This window comes from Podarcis liolepis (assembly GCF_965112155.1).
Source record: "Podarcis liolepis genome assembly, chromosome: 8".
Classification (NCBI taxonomy): Eukaryota; Metazoa; Chordata; class Lepidosauria; order Squamata; family Lacertidae; genus Podarcis; species Podarcis liolepis.
Window position 1 is genome coordinate 3,261,900 of NC_139560.1, and position 22,890 is coordinate 3,284,789.

A 22,890-nucleotide genomic window follows, 5' to 3' on the forward strand; every position below is an offset into this window, starting at 1 on the left:
GCTCAATTTTTGACGAGAGAGGGCCGCCTTCTTAAAATTACACCTCTTTGCGCTTCTGAAGCTGAACAAACGACAATCTGATGTCCCTCTGGATCCGACTCAACTTGCCTAAGAAAAAACTGGCGTCTGAAGCCCTCCAAATTAAGAGCACAAGCTCCTTCTGTTCTGACTTGTCGGCCTGTGTTGGGTTTAAGGAGCGTGGCTGGAAGGCAAAGCATTTTAAAGCCATAGCCACCACCAACTTTCCACAAAGGCAGATCTAATTGTGTGTGTTATCCATCTCTAGCTGCCTTTAGTTCCCACAATGGTCGTGCTGAACCCCTAAGAACAATTTTGTCTTTATGCCTCGATCGCAGGTGCTTTTTCAAGGACTTTGAGTGAAAAGGTGTCGCAAACAATCCATGTTTCTGCACCAATTTATTTTATGTGAAAGTTGCCAGGTTTACGTTTAATAAATGTTTTGACCGATAGCTGCTGTTTTTTTCTTCTCTTCTGTACCAATACAGTGGACACTCGGGTTGCGAACGTGATCCGTGCGGGAGGCACGTTCGCAACCCGCAGTGTCGTGTCTGCGCATGCGCGATTTAGAGCTTCTGCGCATGTGCGAGTGCCGAAACCCGGAAGTAACCTGTTCCGGTACTTATGGGTTCGGCGTGGTGCACAACCCGAAAAGTCTGTAACCTGAGGTATGACTGTACCTGCCTAGCCAAAGTGGGCGTCCTTTCATGGCTAGGTGGGAATTCTGAAAACATGCCATTGGCGAGGCTGGTGCCACAGACATAGGAATGAGAACGGACCACAAGACTGGGGAGAAGAACCAGTTAAAGGAGAAACTAACGGCTGTCTGCTACAGTGAAAAATCCCAGGAAGCGTAGTTCAGGTAGCTGAGATTTGTTAGGAGCTATAACTCTCGGAGTTCCCTGGGGAAGAGGAATTAAGTGTGAAACTACTCTGGGGAATCAGAGCAGGCAAAACTAATTCAGGCGAACATCACTTGTGGATTATGTTTCCCAGAACAAGAGTGCTTCCAGGATGCCAAACTTGCTGTTAGACTCATTTTATTTAAGATACACCAGGGTTGTGTGAAGACAGAACTAAGGGGAGTGGAATAAAAACAGATTTGGGTTAGAGGAAGGCCACAGGCATAAGAAATAACTGATTTATTGTCAAGTTTCATTACAGCGGTGTTCTTTTTCTGACAGGTCAAAGTGAGATGAGCTAAAGAAATATTTAAAACGGCTACCAAATGGAGGACTCCGGCTGGCTGGCTCCTCTGGTAGCCCAGCCTTCTCCAACCTGGCGCCCTCCGGCTGTTTGGGGACACAGCTCCCATCAACACCCCCCTAGCCAGCACTGCAGTTGTTACCTCGGAGTAACAGCGCCTGCCTTTGGCATCTGGTTTGCTGCAACGAGCTCCTAACCTCCCCATCTCTTTTCCATAAGTCTTTCAGAAATAAAATAACTGGAGGTGACCCACCCTAGGGCTTCCTGAGCCAAGCAAGGGTTTAAAAAATTGTGGCAGATGTAGCCCCTCACCCTACCCCAAACCCACAATGTGGGACACTGAGCTTCGGACGCTGGAGAGGGTGCAGCGAAGGGCATGCTGTATCCCTGAGCTTTGAGCCCGTGACAATATGCACGACAGGAATTTTGAAAAGCACACAGGGTCTCTTCAAGTATTTGTTTTGAGGGTTGGATTAGAAGATCAGGTCACTTCTTCCGAGACTGAAAGGGTTCCTACAGCCACATCAGCTTTGGCTGTGGGAAACGGGGTCTCTTCCCCAAAACGCAAGGTGACCTTGGCGCAGTTAGCAGCGCTCTGCTCCAAGAAAGGACTCTGGTGCAACAGGACAGGTCACAGGGGCCAGTTATTGTGAACAGGGGAAGAGTGCAACATGCCTGCCACTCCTCTCCCAAGATTTCCACCAGCTGTCTGGAGTGCTGAAAGCTGCTCTTTAAGAACGCGAATGCCACCACCACAAGCCCCCTCCGTCCACCAATTCTGCTGAGTACTGCTTCATAAATAAGCAAGCCGTGCCACCTTTAAAGAGCTAAACTAAACTATCACCCCAGAGTCAGAAAAAGCGTGGCTTGCACACTATCCTGGCACCCAAAACGGCCCCTTTTGTTCTCATTCTTTATTCCAGCAAAACAAAAAAACCTGAGTTTGATGCAAAAATTGCAGAGAGCAGCGTTGGTCACTGTTGAGCCACCCTGGTACCATTCCTTTGGTCATTTCCTGGCAATGGCGTAGTTGGCGCAAAACCAGTCGCACGTTTCCTTCACGGCTGCGGGAAGAAGAGAAGAACGATCAGCTGGGGCCAATGGCATCCAGATTTTGGGAGATTGGAGAGCTGCTTTTTCCAGAGGAACAGACCATGTCTAAGCTCCTTAGTTTACATCTGAGGTTCCTCCAGAAAACTCATGGATGTAACCCCATTGCACAGCTGTTCTAGTTGGGGGTTTTTTTCTTCTGGCATTCTTGTTATGTTCTGCTCTGGGACTGATCTGAATGACGATGCAGTTACAGATTGCCTAAATAAATAAAATGCATTTCCCCCCCCCCCACCCAGTTTTTGAAGTTTACGACCTGCCGGATCCGGACAGTGGCCCCAAGTCATGAGAGACTGCCCGGCCGCATGCCTGCTGTGTGTTTAAGCACCTTGGTTTAAGGTGCTGGTTTTAACCTTTAAAGCCCTATACAGCCTAGGACCCTCGTGCTTACGGGACCACCTCTCCTGGTATGTCCCACAGAGGAACTTACGATCTTCAAACAAAAACATATTGGAGGTCCCAGGCCACAGAGAGGTTAGGCTGGCCTCAACTAGAGCCAGGGCCTTCTCGGCTGCGGCTCCGATCTGGTGGAACACTCTGCCACAAGAGACTAGGGCCCTGCAGGACTTGACATCTTTCCGCAGGGCCTGCAAGACGGAGCTGTTCCACCAGGCCTTTGGCCAGGGCACAGCCTGACTCCCTCCTTTGGCAATCTTCACAGAACTCTAGCCCAATGGTTGCCATCAATCTGATTTGAATTAATTTTATAATGAAATGGTTTTAGAATGTTGTACTATTTTGTTGTCGTTAGCCGCTCTGAGCCCGGCTTTGGCTGGGTAGGGCGGGATACAAATAAAAAATTATTATTATTTATTGTCAAGATGTGCTTGCTAATGTTTCAGTAAGCTGTGCGCAGCTACTGATGTAAACTGCTGCTGAGGGCGGCATAAATAAATAAAAAATCATAAATGTCCCTTAGAGGTCCAGCGCCAAGGGCCTTCTGGCGGTTCCCTCACTGCGAGAAGCCAAGTTACAGGGAACCAGGCAGAGGGCCTTCTCAGTGGTGGCACCCGCCCTGTGGAACGCCCTCCCACCAGATGTCAAAGAGATGTACAACTACCAGACTTTTAGAAGACATCTGAAGGCAGCTCTGTTTAGGAAAGCTTTTAATGTTTAATAGGTTATTGTATTTTAGTGTTTTGTTGGAAGCCACCCAGAGTGGCTGGGGAAACCCAGCCAGATGGGCGGGGTATAGATAAATAATTATTATTATTATTATTAACAACACAGGGGCATGTGTTGTGGCATGAAGCAGCTGACACAAAGGATTTGCCCCCTTGGGTGCCCACCTGACCACTTCAATGTGTGGAACTGGCAATCTTGTACATAGCAAATATTTATTCCACACTTGCCAAGAAACTGATCTTTTATTCTAGCAGCACCTATGCTCTGGAATTCCTTCCGTTTTCAATGCCTCTTTGTTCAGTCAAGGCTACCCAATTGTACTAGGCATATTTATTCTTGAAGCTGTTGATTTTACCCATGTTGCGAAATTTTATCATGTCTAATTGCTAGTTTTAATGCATGCTTTTCTACCTTTTTATGTAAACCCCAGAGATAGGTTATTTCTTTATCAAGTAGTAAAGGTAAAGGTAAAGGGACCCCTGACCATTAGGTCCAGTCGTGACCGACTCTGGGGTCGCAGCGCTCATCTCACTTTATTGGCCGAGGGAGCCGGCGTACAGCTTCCAGGTCATGTGGCCAGCATGATTAAGCCGCTTCTGGCGAACCAGAGCAGCACTCGGAAACGCCGTTTACCTTCCCGCCGGAGCGGTACCTATTTATCTACTTGCACTTTGACGTGCTTTCGAACTGCTAGGTGGGCAGGAGCAGGGACTGAGCAATGGGAGCTCACCCCGTCGCGGGGATTCGAACCACCGACCTTCTGATCAGCAAGCCCTAGGCTATGTGGTTTAACCCACAGCGCCACCCGCGTCCCTTTATCAAGTAGTAGAAACTTCTTAATAAATATAAAGCAAGTTATTTTGCTAGCTACTGGGCAAAGGCCTCAAGCTGCTCAAGAGAAAAAGCATGTTGCAGGACAAGGGTGGATCTCACCTTGCCGTCACCCCAGGCTCCGGGTTAGGCGATTCTGTTATGCTGCTCAAGCACAATCCGTTGGAAGGCTAGGCAAGATCTCAACCCTAGAGAGCAGCTGCTTTCAGAATAAATGGCGCCCTGGATTAAGCTCGTTTACAGCCGCTCCCATCCCAACCCTGGCTGCGAGGAGCAAGAGCTGCGCTGTTCTCACCTTGCTCAAACGGTGTAAACTGGAAATCGGGGAGGTATCTCTTCAGCTTGCTGTTGCTGGCTGTTTTCTTGAACTGCCCATCCGACTTCGTTGTATCAAACTAAGAAGGGGTCCAAGTTAAGGGAATAAAACTTCTCTTTCTGTTGATTTGGGGGGGGGGGCACAGCTCTGGCCTCACCTGCCACTGCCATGTGGCCCGGAAATGGTTCCCCATCCCTTCCTCTAAAAACAGTGTTTCCCAAACTTGGGTCTCCAGCTGCTTTGGGATTACAATTCCCATCATCCCTGACCACTTGGATGATGGGAGTTGTAGTCCAAAAGCCGCCGGAGACCCACGTTTTTGGAAACCTTGCTCTGAAAGGTGCAACGACACACAAACTGGAAGAGTTATGAGAAGGAGATTCTGTAGTAGTTTTGTGGTTTTTTAAAAAATTGAATAGTGGCTGCACTGTGCCCCTGTTCAGCTTGGAGTGGGAAGAAGGTGCGATTCTGGTTTGTAAACCCTTTTCCCAATGGGGGAAAAAGGCCCTCGTTGGCATCAGTTGCCCTTTTGGGGAAGGGAAGAAGACATGCAGGGACCAAATGGAAGCCTTTGCTTTTTGCCGGCAGAGGAAACAGTTTCAAGGGGAAGAGTGGGACCGTCTGTACTGCTTTGCATAAGAAGAGGGGAGGCGAACCCAGAAAAGGACACAGCCCTTGCGGCGTCCTTGAGAGGGGTTGCAGTGCCTTGGGAAACTATGCGCAAGGATACAAGAAGCTCTCCCTTGAAGTCCATCGCTCTCACCACACACTCGGCTGCTTCCCGAATGGAGACTTCGTCCTCTTCTCCGACTAAGCAGACAGGAAGCAAAACAACACCGTTATGGAAGTGAGCTCCACTGCCCAGGGCCATATACCGTATTTTTTGCTCTGTAGGACGCACTTTTTCCCTCCTAAAAAGTAAGGGGAAATGTGTGTGCATCTTATGGAGCGAATGCAGGCTGCGCAGCTATCCCAGAAGCTAGAACAGCGAGAGGGATTGCTGCGCAGCGCTCCCTCTTGCTGTTCTAGCTTCTGGCTTAGCCGCGCGCAGGGCAATGAGAAACTTTGCTGGTTTCTATTTCCCTCACTGTGCAGCAACTGCTTGTCACAAGACAATGTTTACATTCCACAGTTCAAGTTACTCTTGGGTTCCCACGGGAATGGGAGACTGGATTTCCTGTTTTTCACTGTTCTCTCGGTTTCTTTGTGTCGAGAGGAGTTGCTTCTCTGCTCTCACAGAGGCAAGATGTATGTTGTATGCTCTCAGCATAGCTTGTAAATAAACTTCAGCATGTAGCACATTACCTGCTTATCCTTTCGTCTGCGGGACTACGCTCTGCTTGGGCTCAAGGTAAGACGAGCCTGTATCAGCTCCAGATGGGTCAAATCTCACAAAGCCTTCATCCCGCTGCCCTGAAGAGGCTGCGCAGCTATCCCAGAAGCACCGATCCCTCTTGCTCTTCTTGCTTCAGGGAAAGCCACGCAAATCCTCTTGAGTGCAGCGGGAGCACTCCTGTCTCTTCGCTCCAGAGGCTTTGCGTTGCTTTCTTGTTTCTTGTTTTCCTCCTCTAAAAACTAGGTGCGTCTTATGGTCGGGTGCGTCTTATAGAGCGAAAAATACGGTAGGTCATCCTGACGCCCACTGGCCTGCCGCCTCCTGAATTCTGAGAGATGGATTTCCTCCACTCACAGCGGAATACAGAGCAAGGTTAGCACTGAATTCTATGCTAACCTGCTTGCGGGGAGAAAAATTCATTTACAAACAGCACAGAAAGGGGAGTGTCAGGGAACTGCCATCGGAGCTAGAGGCGGAGGGTAGGCTCCAAAGGGATGCAGGAGAGGGTCCCAGTAGGGAGAGAGGCAGCCCATCTGCTGGGGAAGGAAATCAGTGTAACACCAGTGGAGAAGGGGGGCAGATGGGGGAATCGGAGAGGAATCTCCAAGACTCTTCGCCGTACACCAGTGGAGAGAGTACGGGTCCTCCGCTGCCCACACCCTCCCTGCGCAGAAGACTTCCGCGCAGGGAGAGTAGGAGGAGACTTGGCCTCAAATAACTTTTATGCTGGAAAAGGTTTGAGAAACGCCCACTGACGGATTCTGCCAGCGACTGAGACAGTCACGATGCTGGAGGCTGTTCAGTCAGAAAGGGTTAACCAGGCAACCTAGCCAGGAGTGGCGGCAACTTACGCATGAGCAACCCCTAAAACCATTACAGGGCTTTTGGCTCACGTGAAAGCTCAAACTTAAGGCAGAAATCAAGAGTTCAGAAAATGGCGTGGAAATGGAATAAATTGCTCTGGGAATGCAGATCTATGGGTCTGTGGCCCCAAAAAGGCCACCAATGGGGAGATGTGGCCCCCCAAGTTGAAAGAGGCTCCTGCCCTGGCTGGATAGGAAAAGCAAGGAGAAAGAGGGTGTGAGAGTTTGGGGCATGCCATTCTGTTGACTCATAGAATCACAGAATTATGGGGACCCTGGGGGTCATCTATCCCAACCCCCTGCAATGCAGGAATCTCAGCTGAAGAATAAGCAACCGATGGGCATCCAAGCTCCGTTTAAAAGCCTCCAACAGAGGAGAAGTTGTGTAATGAAGCCCCATGTCCTGAGACTGAGACCCAGCATGTAAAAGCGTTTCCCGATCTACTGTATTTTTTGCTCCATAAGATGCACCTGACCATAAGACGCACCCTAGTTTTCAGAGGAGGAAAACAAGAAAAAAAATATTCTGAATGAAACTGGATGTATGATTTTTGTGGTTCATGCTGTGACCACAGACACGTGATCTGATGGTGAATTTGGGGTGACCCAATGCAAAAATTCTGAGGATCCATGTGGATCCGTGCTTTGTAACCACGTTTTTGCACCATTGCAGCACCAGAAAACAGTGGATGAATGGTTTTTTTGGTGCAGGCTGTAGCCATGGACATGCTATGTGATCTGATGGTAAATTTGGGGTGACCCAGTGCAAAAACCCTGAGGATCTATGGGCTTTTACCTCTCCCCTCCCAGGCAGCCTCCGCTAGCGTCCCTTATCTCTCCCCATCCCACCGATCAGCTGCTTCCTTTCAACACCCCCTTCCCTCTTGTTTGCCTTAGTGTCTTTTCCTTAGCTGGAGCCGTTTTTTGCTCCTCCTTTTCTTCTAATTCCTCTCCTCATTGCTTTAGTCTTCCTGTTTCCTCCCTTTACAAGTTTGCTGTCTTTACCTCCCCCCTCCCAGGCAGCCTCCTTTATCTCTAGCGTCCCTTATCTCTCTCCCCGATCGGCAAACGATCAGCGGCTTTGTTTCAACACCCACTTCCCTCTTTCAAAAAACAATAATTGCACAATCTGCTTTTTGCCCCTGGGCAATTCGGCTCCAGGGACCACGCATTCGCTCCATAAGATGCACAGACATTTCCCCCTTACTTTTTAGGATGCAAAAAGTGCATCTTATGGAGCGAAAAATACGGTAAATGTTGGTTTGGGGCAACGTGTGTGTGTGTTGTGTGTTCAATTCTGCATGGGGACGGCCTTACCCGACAAGATGATGGGCTCCACTTCATCATATTCCCTCAGGACCCAGAGGAAGAGCCGCGCCAAGTCCTGCAACGACCAGAGACCAGATATCCATCGTCTCCTCTCTTCTGCTCCAAGAGAGGCGGTTCTGCTGGAGCCTTGGGGTGCCCCCACCTTCACAGGGTCCCACGTACAATGTTGCTTGGGGGTGTCGTAGATTTAAGGCTGGTCCACCCTAGTCCTCAAATGCTTGCCTGCCCCTTCCAAACCCTCAGAAACAAAGGGACCTCTGGAGCAGCAGAAAACAGACTTGCTCCATCTTCCAACGGACAGCCCTTCGGATATTTGAAGATGGCTATCCTATAAGGGATGCGGGTGGCGCTGTGAGTTAAACCACAGAGCCTAGGACTTGCCGATCAGCGGTTCGAATCCCAGCAACAGGGTGAGCTCCCGTTGCTCAGTCCCTGCTCCTGCCCGCCTAGCAGTTCGAAAGCACATTAAGTGCAAGTAGATAAATAGGTACCACTCCGGCGGGAAGGTAAACGGCATTTCCGTGCGCTGCTCTGGTTCGCCAGAAGCGGCTTAGTCATGCTGGCCACATGACCCGGAAGCTGTACGCCGGCTCCCTCGGCCAATAAAGCGAGATGAGCGCCACAACCCCAAAGTCGGCCACGACTGGACCTAATGGTCAGGGGTCCCTTTACCTTTACCTTATCCTATCACCTCTCAGGCTTCTCCAAACATCCCTAACTCCTTCAACCGCTCCTCATCAGGCTCGGTTTCAAGACCCTTGGTCATCTTGGTCACCCTCCCCTGCACACCTTCTAGCTCAGGGGTAGGCAACCTAAGGCCCAGGGCCGGATCCGGCCCAATCGCTTTCTCAATCTGGCCCACAGACGGTCCAGGAATCAGCATGTTTCTACATGAGTAGAATGTGTCCTTTTATTTAAAATGCATCTCTGGGTTATTTGTGTGGCCTGCCTAGTGTTTTTACATGAGTAGAATGTATCCCATTATTTAAAATGCATCTCTGGGTTATTTGTGGGGCATAGGAATCCGTTCATATTTTTTTTCAAAATATAGTCCGGTTCCGCACAAGGTCTGACGGACGGTGGACTACCCCATGGCTGGAAAAGGTTGCTGATCTGTTCTAGCTTGATGTAGCAGTTGGGATCTTCTTACATTTTCCCCACACTGTATTTCCCCCTGACAATTCTCCCTCTCAACCAGCCAGCTTACCAGAGAGTAGATGAACTGCCTCCTGGGTTTTCCTGTCCCCCAGACAGTGAGAGCCGTACTGTTTTCTACAGACGAGTGGAGAAAACAACCAATTAGAGAGCATCCTTACTCCTTCCCCCTTTGCTGCAAAAAAGCACTCAAGTCTTCCCATTCCAGCTGCTTCTCGTGTTGGGATCAAATGAGACTCTTGGATCACAGACCCCTTTCTCATGCCCAAACTCAGCCCCCACACTCAGCCACAATACAATACAATTGTTGTTATTTACATATCAACTTCATCTTCCAAGGATCTTAATAAAAATATTCACCGAAAGATACCATATTTTTCGCCCTATAGGACGCACTTTTCCCCCTCCAAAAATGAAGGGGAAATCTGGGTGTGTCCTATGGGGCGAATGCAGGCTTTTGCTGAAGCTTGGGGAGCGAGAGGGGTCAGTGCGCACCGACCCCTCTCGCTCTCCAGGCTTCGGGAACACACCCGCAGCCTAGGCAGCCCTGCGGGAGGTCCTGCAGGGATGTCTAGGCTGCGGATAGCAGCCTGCTTCCCGGAGCGCCGGGTGCCCTGAAAGCAGAGTGCCCGGCGCTTCGGGAACACACCCGCAGCCTAGGCAGCCCTGCGGGAGGTCCTGCAGGGATGTCTAGGCTGCGGATAGCAGCCTGCTTCCCGGAGCGCCGGGTGCCCTGAAAGCAGAGTGCCCGGCGCTTCGGGAACACATCCGCAGCCTAGGCAGCCCTGCGGGAGGTCCCGCAGGGATATCTAGGCTGCGGATAGCAGCCTGCCGCCCAGCGCGAGAGGCGCCCTGAAGAAGAGCGCCCCCCGCGCCGGGCAGACATCCGCAGTGTGGGGAGCCCTGCAGGAGTCCCCCGCAGGGCTCCCCACGCTGCGGATAGCAGCCTGCCGCCCAGCGCGAGGGGCGCCCTGAAGCAGAGCGCCCCTCGCGCTGGGCAGACATCGGCCAGCCCCACAAGCTCGGGGGACTGCAGGGAGGCGCAGCGCCGCCATCCCGCTGTTCCTCGACCTGGTTCGGTTTCCCCGACCTGCTTTTGGGGGGGAAATAAAGGGGAAAAAATTTTCCTTTATTTCCCCCCAAAAAAACTAGGTGCGTCCTATGGGACGAAAAATACGGTAAATAAAATTTTTCAAAGGATATGAAGGTGGCCTAGTGGATCTCCTCCTCTCCAGTCCAACTCCACAACAATCCTGTGAGGTCGGTTTGACTAGGAGACAGTGACTGCGTCGCAGGGGGTGCAGTGTTTCTCAACCTGTGGGTCCCCAGATGTTGTTGGACTACAACTCCCATCATCCCTGAGCTCTGACCTTGCTAGCTAGGGGTGATGGGAGTTGTAGTTCAACAATATCTGGGGGCCCACAGGTTGAGAAAGGCCGGACTAGAGGATGCCTGAAGGTCTCTATGACTGTCCCAAGGTCACTTGGTGAGCTTCGTGTTTGAGCGTGGATTAATAATAATAATAATAATAATAATAATAATAACTTATTATTTATACCCCGCCCATCTGGCTGGGTTTCCCCAGCCACTCTGGGCGACTTCCAGCAAAACACTAAAATACAATAACCTATTAAACATTAAACACTTCCCTAAACAGGGCTGCCTGCAGATGTCTTCTAAAAGTTTGGTAGTTATTTTTCTCTTTGACATCCGGTGGGAGGGCGTTCTACAGGGCAGGCGCCACCACCGAGAAGGCCCTCTGCCTGGTTCCCTGTAACTTGGCTTCTCACAGTGAGGGAACCGCCAGAAGGCCCTCGGAGCTGGACCTCAGTGTCGGTGCAAAACGATTTGAACCCTGTTTGCCCAGGTCCTAGTCCAATACTCGAACCATTACGCCAAGGCTCTGCCAGGGGCTGTAAGCCTCCCATGCCACGCTCTGGACCGAAGGTAGCCTCAGACGTACCCGCCACTGGCCTGCGGCCCCCGTGAGGTTAACCAAGAACAGTGCCTTCAGCCTGGAAAAGGCTCTGGAAAATGCTCTCCTCATGGGTCACATACCAAGCCCAGCTCCCTTAGCCGTTCCTCATAAGGCATCGTTTCCAGGTCTTTGACCATTTTGGTTGCCCTCCTCTGGACACGTTCCAGTTTGTCAGTGTCCTTCTTGAACTGTGGTGCCCAGAACTGGACACAGTACTCCAGGTGAGGTCTGACCAGAGCAGAATACAGTGGCACTATTACTTCCCTTGATCTAGATGCTCTACTCCTATTGATGCAGCCCAGAATTGCATTGGCTTTTTTAGCTGCCGCGTCACACTGTTGGCTCATGTCAAGTTTGTGGTCAACCAAGACTCCTAGATCCTTTTCACATGTACTGCTCTCAAGCCAGGTGTCCCCCATCTTGTATTTGTGCCTCTCATTTTTTTTGCCCAAGTGCAATACTTTACATTTCTCCCTGTTAAAATTCATCTTGTTTGTTTTGGCCCAGTTCTCTAATCTGTCAAGGTCGTTTTGAAGTGTGATCCTGTCCTCTGGGGTGTTAGCCACCCCTCCCAGTTTGGTGTCATCTGCAAATTTGATCAGGGTGCCCTTGAGTCCATCATCCAAGTCGTTGATAAAGATGTTGAATAAGACCGGGCCCAAGACAGAACCCTGTGGCACCCCACTAGTCACTCTTCTCCAGGATGAAGAGGAACCATTGATGAGCACCCTTTGGGTTCGGTCAGTCAGCCAGTTACAAATCCACTGAGTGGTAGCATAGTCAAGACCAAACAGAAGTCAATTTGACCACGTGAATCTTGGAATCGCAGAATTAGAAGGGACTACCAGAGCCATCTAGTCCAGCCCCCTGCAATGCCCAGCATGGGGCTCGAACCCACAACCTTGAGATCCAGAGTCTACCCACTGAGTAGTCCCATCTCCCAACACAGTTGCCAGGCAGGCTGTAAGGTGGTACTTCTCAAAACTGGGTCCCTGGCGGTTGTTGAACCGCAACTCCCATTATCCCTGACCACCACTAGCTAGGGATGATGGGAGTTGTAGTCCAACGACATCTGCGGACCCGAGTTCAAGTAGCGCTGCTGCAAGGGAGGCAGCTTTCCCCCCTCCTGCCGCCTGACCACCGCCCTCTCCCATTTCGGGCCCCAAGGCCAGACGCCCAGCCCCACTCACCCTTGGCCAAGTACACTTTGTGGATGAGGCCCGGCAGGACGTGCCCGTCCTCGATGTTGTAGTTGTCGTGGGGTCCGAAGACATTGGTGGGGATGACAGCGGTGAAGCGACAGCCGTGCTGTTCGAAATACCCCCTGGGGAAAGAAAGTGGGCAGGGCGGGTGTGTGGTGCTAGCGATCTTCCTGGAGAGCAGGCCGGAATCCGTTGCATGGAAAAGGTTCGGTCCCTGGCGCTGCGCGAGGGGGGAAGCCGCCTTATAGCAACCGAGGCAGATTTAGGGCATCGCAACTGGCTCCCCTGCCCTTGGCGCCAAGCCGAGGGGGGCGCCGCAGGACGCTATGACTCCCTCTGACTCACTGCAAACGCAGAACAGGAAGCGAGAGGCGACGGATTTTGGCCTCGCTCCGGACGCTGCTGAAATCTGAAAGGCTATCTTGGGAAACGATTTATAATGAGTTGGAAAAAATGTTTAATGTAACTGCAGTCAATTGGAAGCTGCGCTTTGGTTTTGGAAGTCAAGCAGACTTCCGGAACAGATTCCATTCGAATCTGTGTGTGTGTGTGTGTGTGTGTGTGTGTGTGTGTATATATATATATATATATCTACGAAAACAAATATATATATATATATATATATATATAGTTTTACAGTTCAAACTCCAGGGATCCCCTGCGAATACTGATCACCTCCCTCTTGCTTTTCAGGTGACCAACAGGTGAAACTCGAAAAATTAGAATATCGTGGAAAAGTTACCGTATTTTTCGCTCTATAAGATGCACCAGACCACAAGACGCACCTAGTTTTTGGAGGAGGAAAACAAGAAAAAATATATTCTGAATCTCAGAAGCCAGAACAGCAAGAGGGATCACTACGCAGTGAAAGTAGCAATCCCTCTTGCTGTTCTGGCTTCTGGGATAGCTGCGCAGCCTGCATTCGCTCCATAAGATGCACACACATTTCCCCTTACTTTTTAGGAGGGAAAAAGTGAGTCTGATAGAGCAAAAAATACGGTAATTTATTTCAGTAATTCAACTTAGAAGGTGAAACTAATATATGTGATAGACTCATGACATGCAAAGCGAGATATGTCAAGCCTTTATTTGTTATAACTGTGATGATCATCTAATTTTCCAAGTTTCACCTGTAGCTGAGGCTCAATGTCTGTCGACACCTGAGCTTTCTGTTGTTACAGGGGATGATCAGCAGATTAATATTGATCCAACTAATCAGGTTTTTTTAAGGAAAAACCACAGAGCCCATAGAAATACCAACATGCTGCTAATGAATTTCTTTGGAAGTTGATAACATCAGGAGGTAAGGGGTAGTTTGGCAGGTGAGGGCGTGGCAGAGCTTTTCTGGGGCGGGATGCAGTGGAGGGCAATGGGAAGAGCTGAGCGGGGCCTACCTGTTCTGAACATCTATCATCCTCTTTGCGTAGGAATACCCAAAGTTGGAGTTGTGCGGGGGACCGTTGTGGATCTGGAAGAGAAGGCTGACCATCAGTTCAGATCGGGGAGTTCAAAATGTTCCGGGGTCAAAGATGGGACCACCACCCACAAAACACCCACTCCCCATTGCTGGAACCCCCAGAATAAGTGTGGGGAAGGACAGAAAGACCTCTAGGTTCACGAGCAAAGGAATGTCAGCTGCAATTCCTGCATTTCAGGCAGTTGCACAAAATGACCATTCCAACTCTACAATTCTATGATTTAGCAGGGATGCTGGTGGCGCTATGGGTTAAACCACAGAGCCTAGGACTTGCTGATCAGAAGGTCGGCAGTTCGAATCCCCGCGACAGGGTGAGCTCCCGTTGCTCAGTCCCTGCTCCTGCCAACCTAGCAGTTCGAAAGCACGTCAAAGTGCAAGTAGATAAATAGGTACCACTGTGGCGGGAAGGTAAATGGCGTTTCCGTGCGCTGCTCTGGTTCTCCAGAAGCGGCTTAGTCATGCTGGCCACATGACCCGGAAGCTGTACACCGGCTCCCTCGGCCAGTAAAGCGAGATGAGCGCCGCAACCCCAGAGTTGGACCTAATGGTCAGGGGTCCCTTTACCTTTAAGGTGCTACTGGACAATTGCTTTATATATATAATTGGCAGACAGAGAAGCAGAAGTACCTTGTTTTCATTACTATTATTATTATTATCTTTTTTATTTCTACCGCTCCGGCGGGAAGGTAAACAGCGTTTCCGTGTGCTGCTCTGGTTCGCCAGAAGCGGCTTAGTCCTGCTGGCCGCATGACCCGGAAGCTGTACACCGGCTCCCTCGGCCAGTAAAGAGAGATGAGCGCCGCAACCCCAGAGTCGGCCACGAATGGACCTAATGGTCAGAGGTCCCTTTACCTTTACGATTTAGCAAGCTGAGTCAAAATCTCTCTATACATTCTTACTTAGATAGAATGAATGGGGTGGGGGTTGGGGGAGTGGCAATGTAGCAGCAGACCCCGCCCTGATCACAGAAGGGGCGGAGCCTGTCGCCACAATTAATTTCTGCAGATCACAGAACCCGGGTTTCCCTTTTTGGGAAGAGCAGCCTTCCAACTTCTTAAAGACAAATATATTATTTGTTACATTTTACATATCTATCTCACTTTTCCTTCAAGGTGGTATACGCAGTTCCCCTCAACTCCCCATTTTATCTCCACAAGAACCCTGTGAGGTTGGCCAGACCAAGAACTAGGACAACAACTCTGCGAGGTAGGCGAGGTCAAGAAACGGCGACTGCCTCCAAGTCACCCAGTGAGCTGAATGGCAGGGTGGGAATTTGAAGCCTGGTCTCCCCACTCTCTAACCACTATGCCACATGACCTCTAGTGAATAAAAGGGCACAGAACATGCAGATCAGGAGGCAGCCCTTACCATGCTCTCGTCGATCGGGTAGGTGGTCTTGTCGGGGAATATGCAAGTGGAGAGGCAGGAGACCACCTTCTGGACACCAGATTTGTACGCCGAGTGCAGGACGTTGTCATTGATGTGCATGTTCTTCCGCTGGGCGGAGAGAAAAAAAGAGGGGAGTTTAAGGGTCTCCAAGATTTCTGCAGAAAAAAATCTAGGACCGCATTGCGGGTGATGCGAGATATGCATTTTACGTAACAGCTCAGAATCTCCAAAAGTCAGCAATGGCGACCGCTCCCCCCTGAAAAACAAACAAATACCGTATTTTTCGCCCTATAGGACGCACTTTCCCCCCTCCAAAAATGAAGGGGAAATCTGGATGCGTCCTATGGGGCTAATGCAGGCTTTTGCTGAAGCTTGGAGAGCGAGAGGGGTCGGTGCGCACTGACCCCTCTTGCTCTCCAGGCTTCGGGAACACATCCGCAGCCTAGGCAGCCCTGTGGGAGGTCCGGCAGGGATGTCTAGGCTGCGGATAGCAGCCTGCCGCCCAGCGCGAGGGGCGCCCTGAAGCAGAGCGCCCCCCGCGCCCGGCAGACATCCGCAGCGTGGGGAGCCTTGCAGGAGTTCCCCGCCGAAAAACTAGGTGTGTCCTATGGGACGAAAAATACGGTAAATAGAATGAGAGCACCCCTCCCCATAACCAAACCTACTTAGTTTTAAAAGATTAAAAACTGGGAGGGGTAGGGGTCCTGGTGCCCATGGCAACCACTCAGGGGACACCCCCCCTCCAACCAGAGTACAAAGGGGGCAGTTGAGAATGGTAATTTTGTTTTTTGTTTTTAAATTATTAACAACAACAACAACAACAACAACAACAACAACAACAATAATAATAATAATTTATTATTTGTACCCCGCCCATCTGGCTGGGCTTCCCCACTCTGAACAATTTCAACATAACAAATCATCAATACAAATAATCTTCATTATTCCCCCCCCTTTTCCCCCTCCCACCTCCCCAACAAACCCTCCCTCCCTCCGGACTTCCCTCAGCTCCTCTCTCTGATTTCTCAACTCATATTGTTCTCTGCATATTGTAAAATTGTATACATCCTTCTATTATCTATCCACTATATTAACCCAATAAATTTGTGTATGTTTATTCAAAACCTGCCAAGGAGTCCAGTTCATTTTGTTGTCTTTTTATATATACAGTGGTGCCCCGCAAGACGAATGCCTCGCAAGACGGAAAACTTGCTAGACGAAAGAGTTTTCCGTTTTGGAGGTGCTTCGCAAAACGAATCTCCTATGGGCTTGCTTCGCAAGACGACAATGTATTGCGAGTTCCTGCTGGTTTTTTTCCCTTCCCCCCCTTTTTCTAAGCCGCTAAGCCGCTTATCAGCTGATCCGATCAGCAGATAAGCCGCTAAAAGCCGCTAATAGCGCTAATCCGCTAATCCGTCAATGGGCTTGCTTCGCAAGACGACAAAACCGCTAGACGAAGAGAATCACAGAACGGATTCTTTTCGTCTTGTGAGGCACCACTGTATTGTAAAAGGTTCGCATTCTTCTTTAAGGTCACAGTTGTCCTTAAGTTGTGCGCGGTAATTCTGAAACCACGCGTCAAACACCCGTCTCTGTTCAAAGCACATCCCAGCAATTTCCCCTCCTTTTCCAAAAAGGATTTTCATTTCATGGGTTTCTAAAGGTGCAATTGTGCACGTCAAACACCGTGCCGCCTTCCCAAACACACAGCAGTGGGGTAGGAGAGCTGGGGGGGGGGGAGAGAAATCACATGTGGTGACCGAAGGGTTTCAGATAGTACCTGGGTAGACGAGTCTCAAAAGCCCAGGAAACAAATTTTCACGGCCCTCTAGTGCCTATGGTAGCTCATTGGCTGGAAGTAATCTCGGCCCAGTAGACCTGAAGGAGCGTCTCCACCCCCATCGTTCAGCCCAGACACTGAGGTCCAGCGCCGAGGGCCTTCTGGCAGTTCCCTCACTGCGAGAAGCCAAGTTACAGGGAACCAGGCAGAGGGCCTTCTCGGTGGTGGCACCCACCCTGTGGAACGCTCTCCCATCAGATGTCAAAGAGAACAACAACTACCAGACTTTTAGAAGACATCTGAAGGCAGCCCTGTTCAGGGAAGCTTTTAATGTTTTAACAGACTATTGTACAGTGGTACCTCTGCTTACGTACCTAATTCATTCCAGAGGTCCGTTCTTAACCTGAAACTGTTCTTAACCTGAAGCACCACCTCCCGCTGCCACTGCGCAATTTCTGTTCTCATCCTGAAGCAAAGTTCTTAACCCGAGGTATTATGTCTGGGTTAGCGGAGTCTGTAACCTGAAGCATGTGTAACCTGAAGCGTATGTAACCCGAGGTAACACTGTATTTTAATATTCTGTTGGAAGCCGCCCAGAGTGGCTGGGGAAGCCCAGCCAGATGGGCAGGGTATAAATAATAAATTTATGATTATTTTATTATTATTATTATTATTATTATTATTATTATTATTATTATTATTATTATTTTATTTACTGTGGAGCAAAATATACACAAGGAGGCTAAGTTTGGTCAGCACACCCAGTCTGACCGCAGGTCAGCAAAGAAGCCAGACCCCTGAATGAAGCTGGGGGAGGCAGCTGAGGAGGAGCACAGCATTCTGGGATCTGTAGTTTTCTCTGCTTCCTGCAGCAGACCTTTGGGATTAAGGATGACGTGGCTGCAGGCTTGCACAGCCCCGCCTCGGAGCAAATAAACCAGCTCGGTGTGATGTGTTCCTTGCGTGCGAGAGTCTGCGGACGTGCGTCTCTTGACCGCTAGAAGCTTCTTGTATCCGGGAGAGGGAGGAGGGGAAGAGACGGGGCAGACATCTGTAGGGAGCAGATGGATCGCCACCTCTCCAAGCCAGCGAGGGATTAATCTCTCGCAGCAATAAAAAATAAATAAAGGCTACAGGCTTGTGCCAAGCAGGTGGCGAGGACGGAAAAGGGGAGGGGAGCAATTTTCTCAGACTTCTGTGGGGTAAACCACACCCTCTCCTTAGGGCAAACTGCCCCAAGCTGGTGCCCTCCAGCCGTTTCGGACTTCTGTACCAGGTACAGAAGGTGGTCTCTCAAGTCCACTGGTCCCAAGCTTTCTGGCGCCTGGCATGGCAGGAAAATTCAAGGCAATCAAAAAAACGTTTTAATGTTTTATACAGTCTAGGACCCTCGTACCTACGGGACCGCCTCTCCTGGTATGTCCCACGGAGGACCTTCGCCCTCTCCAGCCGAAGCCGGGCTCAGAGCGACTAACAACAATAAAAGTAACACAATTTACATAAAATCACAATCTATTAATTGAAATACATTCTAAAATCAGTTCATTCTAAAATCAATTCAGAGTCAAATTAATGGCAACCATTAATTTGGGTAGATGGAGTGCTATGAGAATTACCAAAGGAGGGGGTCAGGCTGTACCTTGGCCAAAGGCCTGGTAGAACAGCTCCGTCTTGCAGGCCCTGCGGAAAGATGTCAAGTCCCTCAGGGCCCTAGTCTCTTGTGACAGAGTGTTCCACCAGATCGGGGCCACGGCCGAAAAAGCCCTGGCTCTGGTTGAGGCCAGCCTAACCTCCCTGTGGCCCGGGACCTCCGAGTTGTTTTTGTTTGAAGACCGTAAGGTCCTCCGTGGGACATACCAGGAGAGGTGGTCCCGTAGGTACGAGGGTCCTAGGCCGTATAGGGCTCTGAAGGTTAAAACCAGCACCTTGAACCTGATCCTGTACTCCACCAGGAGCCAGTGCAGCTGGTATAGCACCAGGTGAATAGAGAGATCAGCATCCTTACCCAGAAATCCAGGTTGTACTTGATGTTCCGGAAAAGGCCTCCCACCATGGCTGCCAAGTGGATGACGTGAGTCGGCCGGTGCTTCTCAAAAAGGGCTGCGGTTGCGGCAGAATCCCTGGAAGGGAAGAGAGGGGATGAGGATGGAGAAGGAAGCATCTTTCCCCTTAGGCAAAGCTGCGCCACTCGAACTGTGCAGGGAGTCAGGTGTGCATTTTCGTCTTCCTTTCCTAAGCCCTCCGCCTCAAGGCAGCCTTAGGAAAATACTCAAAAGATGATTAGAAGCAAGGCTTCCAGGGCTGCGCCCACAACTTGCTCCACGCTGCCACAAATCGTGTGTGCGGAGGCAGTGCAGCTGGTCTGTGGATCCCTCCTTAAAAATACTTTCTTCCCTAAGCTTAGACGCCCCAAACCAACTATATTTGGGAGGGGGGAAATGAACGAATTCCTATGCCCCACAAATAACCCAGAGATGCATTTTAAATAAAAGCACACATTCTACTCATGTAAAAACACACTGATTCCGGACGGATTGAGGTGATTGGGCCACATCCGGCCCCCAGGCTTTAGTTTGCCTACCCATGATCTAGACCTCCATGCAATGCAGGAATATCCAGCTGTCTCATACGGGATTCGAACCTGCAACCTTGGTATTATAAACAAAATGAGCTATCCAGACTCTTCTCACCTTAGATTGGTGCTCAAGTCCCCCTGAACTCCCTGCCTGACCTTTTCTGCACCTTTCTGTGTGCTCTATCCTTTTCTAGAGACGTTTGATACTCCTGTATTCTGTCCTTATGTCTCTTATTTTGAGGTCCGTTGACCGGATCAATACACCAAATGACTCACCGAATGACGCTGCGCTTGCCTGCTTGACTGGGCTCTCCGGAGAGCCCCCAGTCTTCACAAACACAACCAGACTTCTCACAGAACTGTAGAGGTGCGAGGGACCCCCAAAGGTCATCCAGCCCCACCCCCACCCCCGGCAAGTGTGGGTTTTTCTTAAACCCTGGAGGGAGGACTGGCTCACGTCAAGTCGGCATCCTTGGACGACACGAAGATCCACTCCTCGTCCGGCCGCGCTTCTCCCTCGGCCACCAACTTTGCGATGGCCTTGCCCACCAGCCCCGAGCCGCCGGTCACCAAGATGCGCTTCGGTTGCGCTGGCTGAGCCATGACGAGAAGCTCTGTATGGCGAAAAATGAGAGGTCGAATTACTAACCGCGTCGGGTGTGAAATGCGGCCCTCCTGGCTTCTCCAATTGGCCCCCAGAACATTCACCAGGTCACAACCCTCCTCACTGGCCCCGATTCACCCTGAGTGGGACGTGCCCTTGGCACTCCGGTCATGCTTTTTGTGGCCCCTGGGAACAGAACCTTTAAACTGGAATAGGGTCCCCATCTCTTTGCCCTTTGCATCCATTGTTGGACTATGAGTTCGAATCCCCACTCACTGGGTGATGATCGCTGGGTAACCTTGGAGCAGTCACAATCTCCTAGGCCCTCGTATTTATGGGACCGCCTCTCCTGGTCTGCCCCACAGAGGACCTCAAGGTCCATGAATAACCATAGTTTAGAGGTCCCGGGCCTTAAGGAAGTCAGCCTATCCTCTACCAGGGCCAGGGCCTTTTCAGTGATGGCTCCGACCTGGTGGAATGCTCTGTCCCATGAGACCAGGGCCCTGCAGGATTTAACCTCCTTCCGTCGGGCCTGTAAAACAGAGCTAATCTGCCTGGCTTTCAATTTGAACTTAGCCTGATCTTTTATTCCCCTTCCTTCCCTCCCCCTCCCCTTTTGATGAAGATTACCCGCTCTGGGATCCCACAGCTAATTCTCCCCTGGTCTCCTCGTTGGCCCAAATAGGGCTAATTTAGCCAGCTAGCCCTGGTGATCATCTAATGTTTATTGGATGGATTTCCCCCCTAAACTGATTTTTGAATTCTGAATTTATTGTTATTCACGTTTCATACTGTATTTTAAGCTGTTTTTTGTTGCCTCAATTAAGTGTTTTAAATTTCTTGTTAGCCACCCTGAGCCTGGTTTTCTGAACCAGGAAGGGTGGGGTATAAATAAAAATTTATATTGTTATAATTTACATAACCTGCTTCTCAGGGCTGTTGTGCGCATGAAATGGCGAGGAGAACCATATTGGCCTATGACCTGGAAGACCAGAGTTCGAATCCCTGCTCAGCCGTGAGACTCACTCACTGGGTGAACCCGGGGCCAGGCATTTGCTCTCAGCCCAGCCTACCTCAACAAACAAAACAAACCAGGGCACCCATTGGGGAGTTGGCTTTAGAAGATTCCTGCTTTGCAGCGGGTTGGGCTAGATGACCTCGGGATTCCCCTCCCAACACTACAATTCTATGGTTCTACTTATGCAGAATTCATCATGCAAAAGGCTGGGCTGGATGAATCCCTTCCCGGAATTAAGATTGCCGGAAGAAATATCAACAACCTCAGATATGCAGATGACACAACCTTGATGGCAGAAAGTGAGGAGGAATTAAAGAACCTTTTAATGAGGGTGAAAGAGGAGAGCGCAAAATATGGTCTGAAGCTCAACATCAAAAAAACGAAGATCGTGGCCACTGGTCCCATCACCTCCTGGCAAATAGAAGGGGAAGAAATGGAGGCAGTGAGAGATTTTACTTTCTTGGGCTCCATGGTCACTGCAGATGGTGACAGCAGCCACGAAATTAAAAGACGCCTGCTTCTTGGAAGAAAAGAAATGACAAACCTAGACAGCATCTTAAAAAGCAGAGACATCACCTTGCCAACAAAGGTCCGTATAGTTCAAGCTATGGTTTTCCCAGTAGTGATGTATGGAAGTGAGAGCTGGACCACAAAGAAGGCTGATCGCCAGAGAATTGATGCTTTTGAATTCTGGTGCTGGAGGAGACTCTTGAGAGTCAAACCTCTCCATTCTGAAGGAAATCAGCCCTGAGTGCTCACTGGAAGGACAGATCCTGAAGCTGAGGCTCCAAGACTTTGGCCACCTCATGAGAAGAGAAGACTCCCTGGAAAAGACTCTGATGTTGGGAAAGATGGAGGGCGCAAGGAGAAGGGGACGACAGAGGATGAGATGTTGGGACAGTGTTCTCGAAGCGACCAGCATGAGTTTGACCAAACTGCAGGAGGCAGTGGAAGACAGGAGTGCCTGGCGTGCTCTGGTCCAGGGGGTCATGAAGAGGCGGACACGACTAAACGACTAAACAACAACACTTCTCATTGCCAAAGGGGACTGCCACTTCTGCGCCAGGGCCGCCGTCTCCAACCTGGCGCCCTCCATCGGTTTTGCACTACAACCCCCATCAGCCCCTGTGTTTTTTGCGGGCTGATGGGAACTAGAGTCCAAAACAGGTGGCACGCGCGGATGGTGGGGCTGGAGAGGGCGCAAGAGGCGAGGCCTCTAACCCGGGAGGAGGTCGCAATCAGAAACCGGCTAAAGGAAACGAATCCGCGTGCGTAATTGCGCGCAGGTGGGAGCCAGGCAGGAAAGGAGGACCCCCACCCGTGCCCGTGGGTCTCCTGGGGCGCCCTTACGGATCCACGAGCACCCAACGAGCGGAGGAGGAGGAGGGGAGATAGAGACCCTCGCGTGGTGGGGGGTAGGGGGAGATAGAGACCCTCGCGCGGGGGCCCCACTCGGGGTCTCTTCCCCCCCCCTTTCCCCGGGGAAAGTCGGCTACCTTTGCAGGGCGCGCGCTCCTCCTGTCGCGTCTCCTTCTCTTTCTTGTCGGTGGCGCTTCCTGCAAACGCGGCAGCCGGGAC

General features: G+C 50.5%; 2 protein-coding genes across 2 annotated transcripts in view; one reads left to right on the top strand and one right to left on the bottom strand.

Annotated features, from left to right (window-relative positions):
• Positions 1-4,579, top strand: part of TIGD5 (tigger transposable element derived 5) — a 50,701-nt gene extending 46,122 nt beyond the window's left edge. The window contains exon 2 of the transcript XR_014529076.1: positions 3,921-4,579. The gene's annotated coding sequence lies outside the window, so the exon portion shown is untranslated. The remainder of the gene's footprint in view (positions 1-3,920) is intronic.
• On the bottom strand, positions 1,146-22,890 carry GFUS (GDP-L-fucose synthase). The gene is made up of 11 exons (XM_083517097.1): positions 22,809-22,890; positions 20,148-20,304; positions 19,121-19,235; positions 15,315-15,443; positions 13,864-13,937; positions 12,458-12,591; positions 9,342-9,406; positions 8,123-8,189; positions 5,337-5,416; positions 4,586-4,685; positions 1,146-2,288 (listed from the first exon to the last, which is right to left on the bottom strand). The coding sequence occupies exons 2-11, from the start codon at positions 20,291-20,293 to the stop codon at positions 2,233-2,235; spliced, it is 966 nt and encodes a 321-aa protein (XP_083373223.1). The 5' UTR covers positions 20,294-20,304; positions 22,809-22,890; the 3' UTR covers positions 1,146-2,232.

What these genes read in the sequence shown, in the direction of transcription:
- GFUS (XM_083517097.1), bottom strand. Translation starts at nt 20,293, where the DNA reads ATGGCTCAGCCAGCGCAACCGAAGCGCATCTTGGTGACCGGCGGCTCG. An exon ending in TCCAAGGATGCCGACTTGAC is followed by an intron (nt 19,236 to 20,147) that starts GTGAGCCAGTCC and finishes CTTCCCTTCCAG; the next exon opens with GGATTCTGCCGCAACCGCAG. An exon ending in GGAGCCCATCATCTTGTCGG is followed by an intron (nt 5,417 to 8,122) that starts GTAAGGCCGTCC and finishes CTGTCTGCTTAG; the next exon opens with TCGGAGAAGAGGACGAAGTC.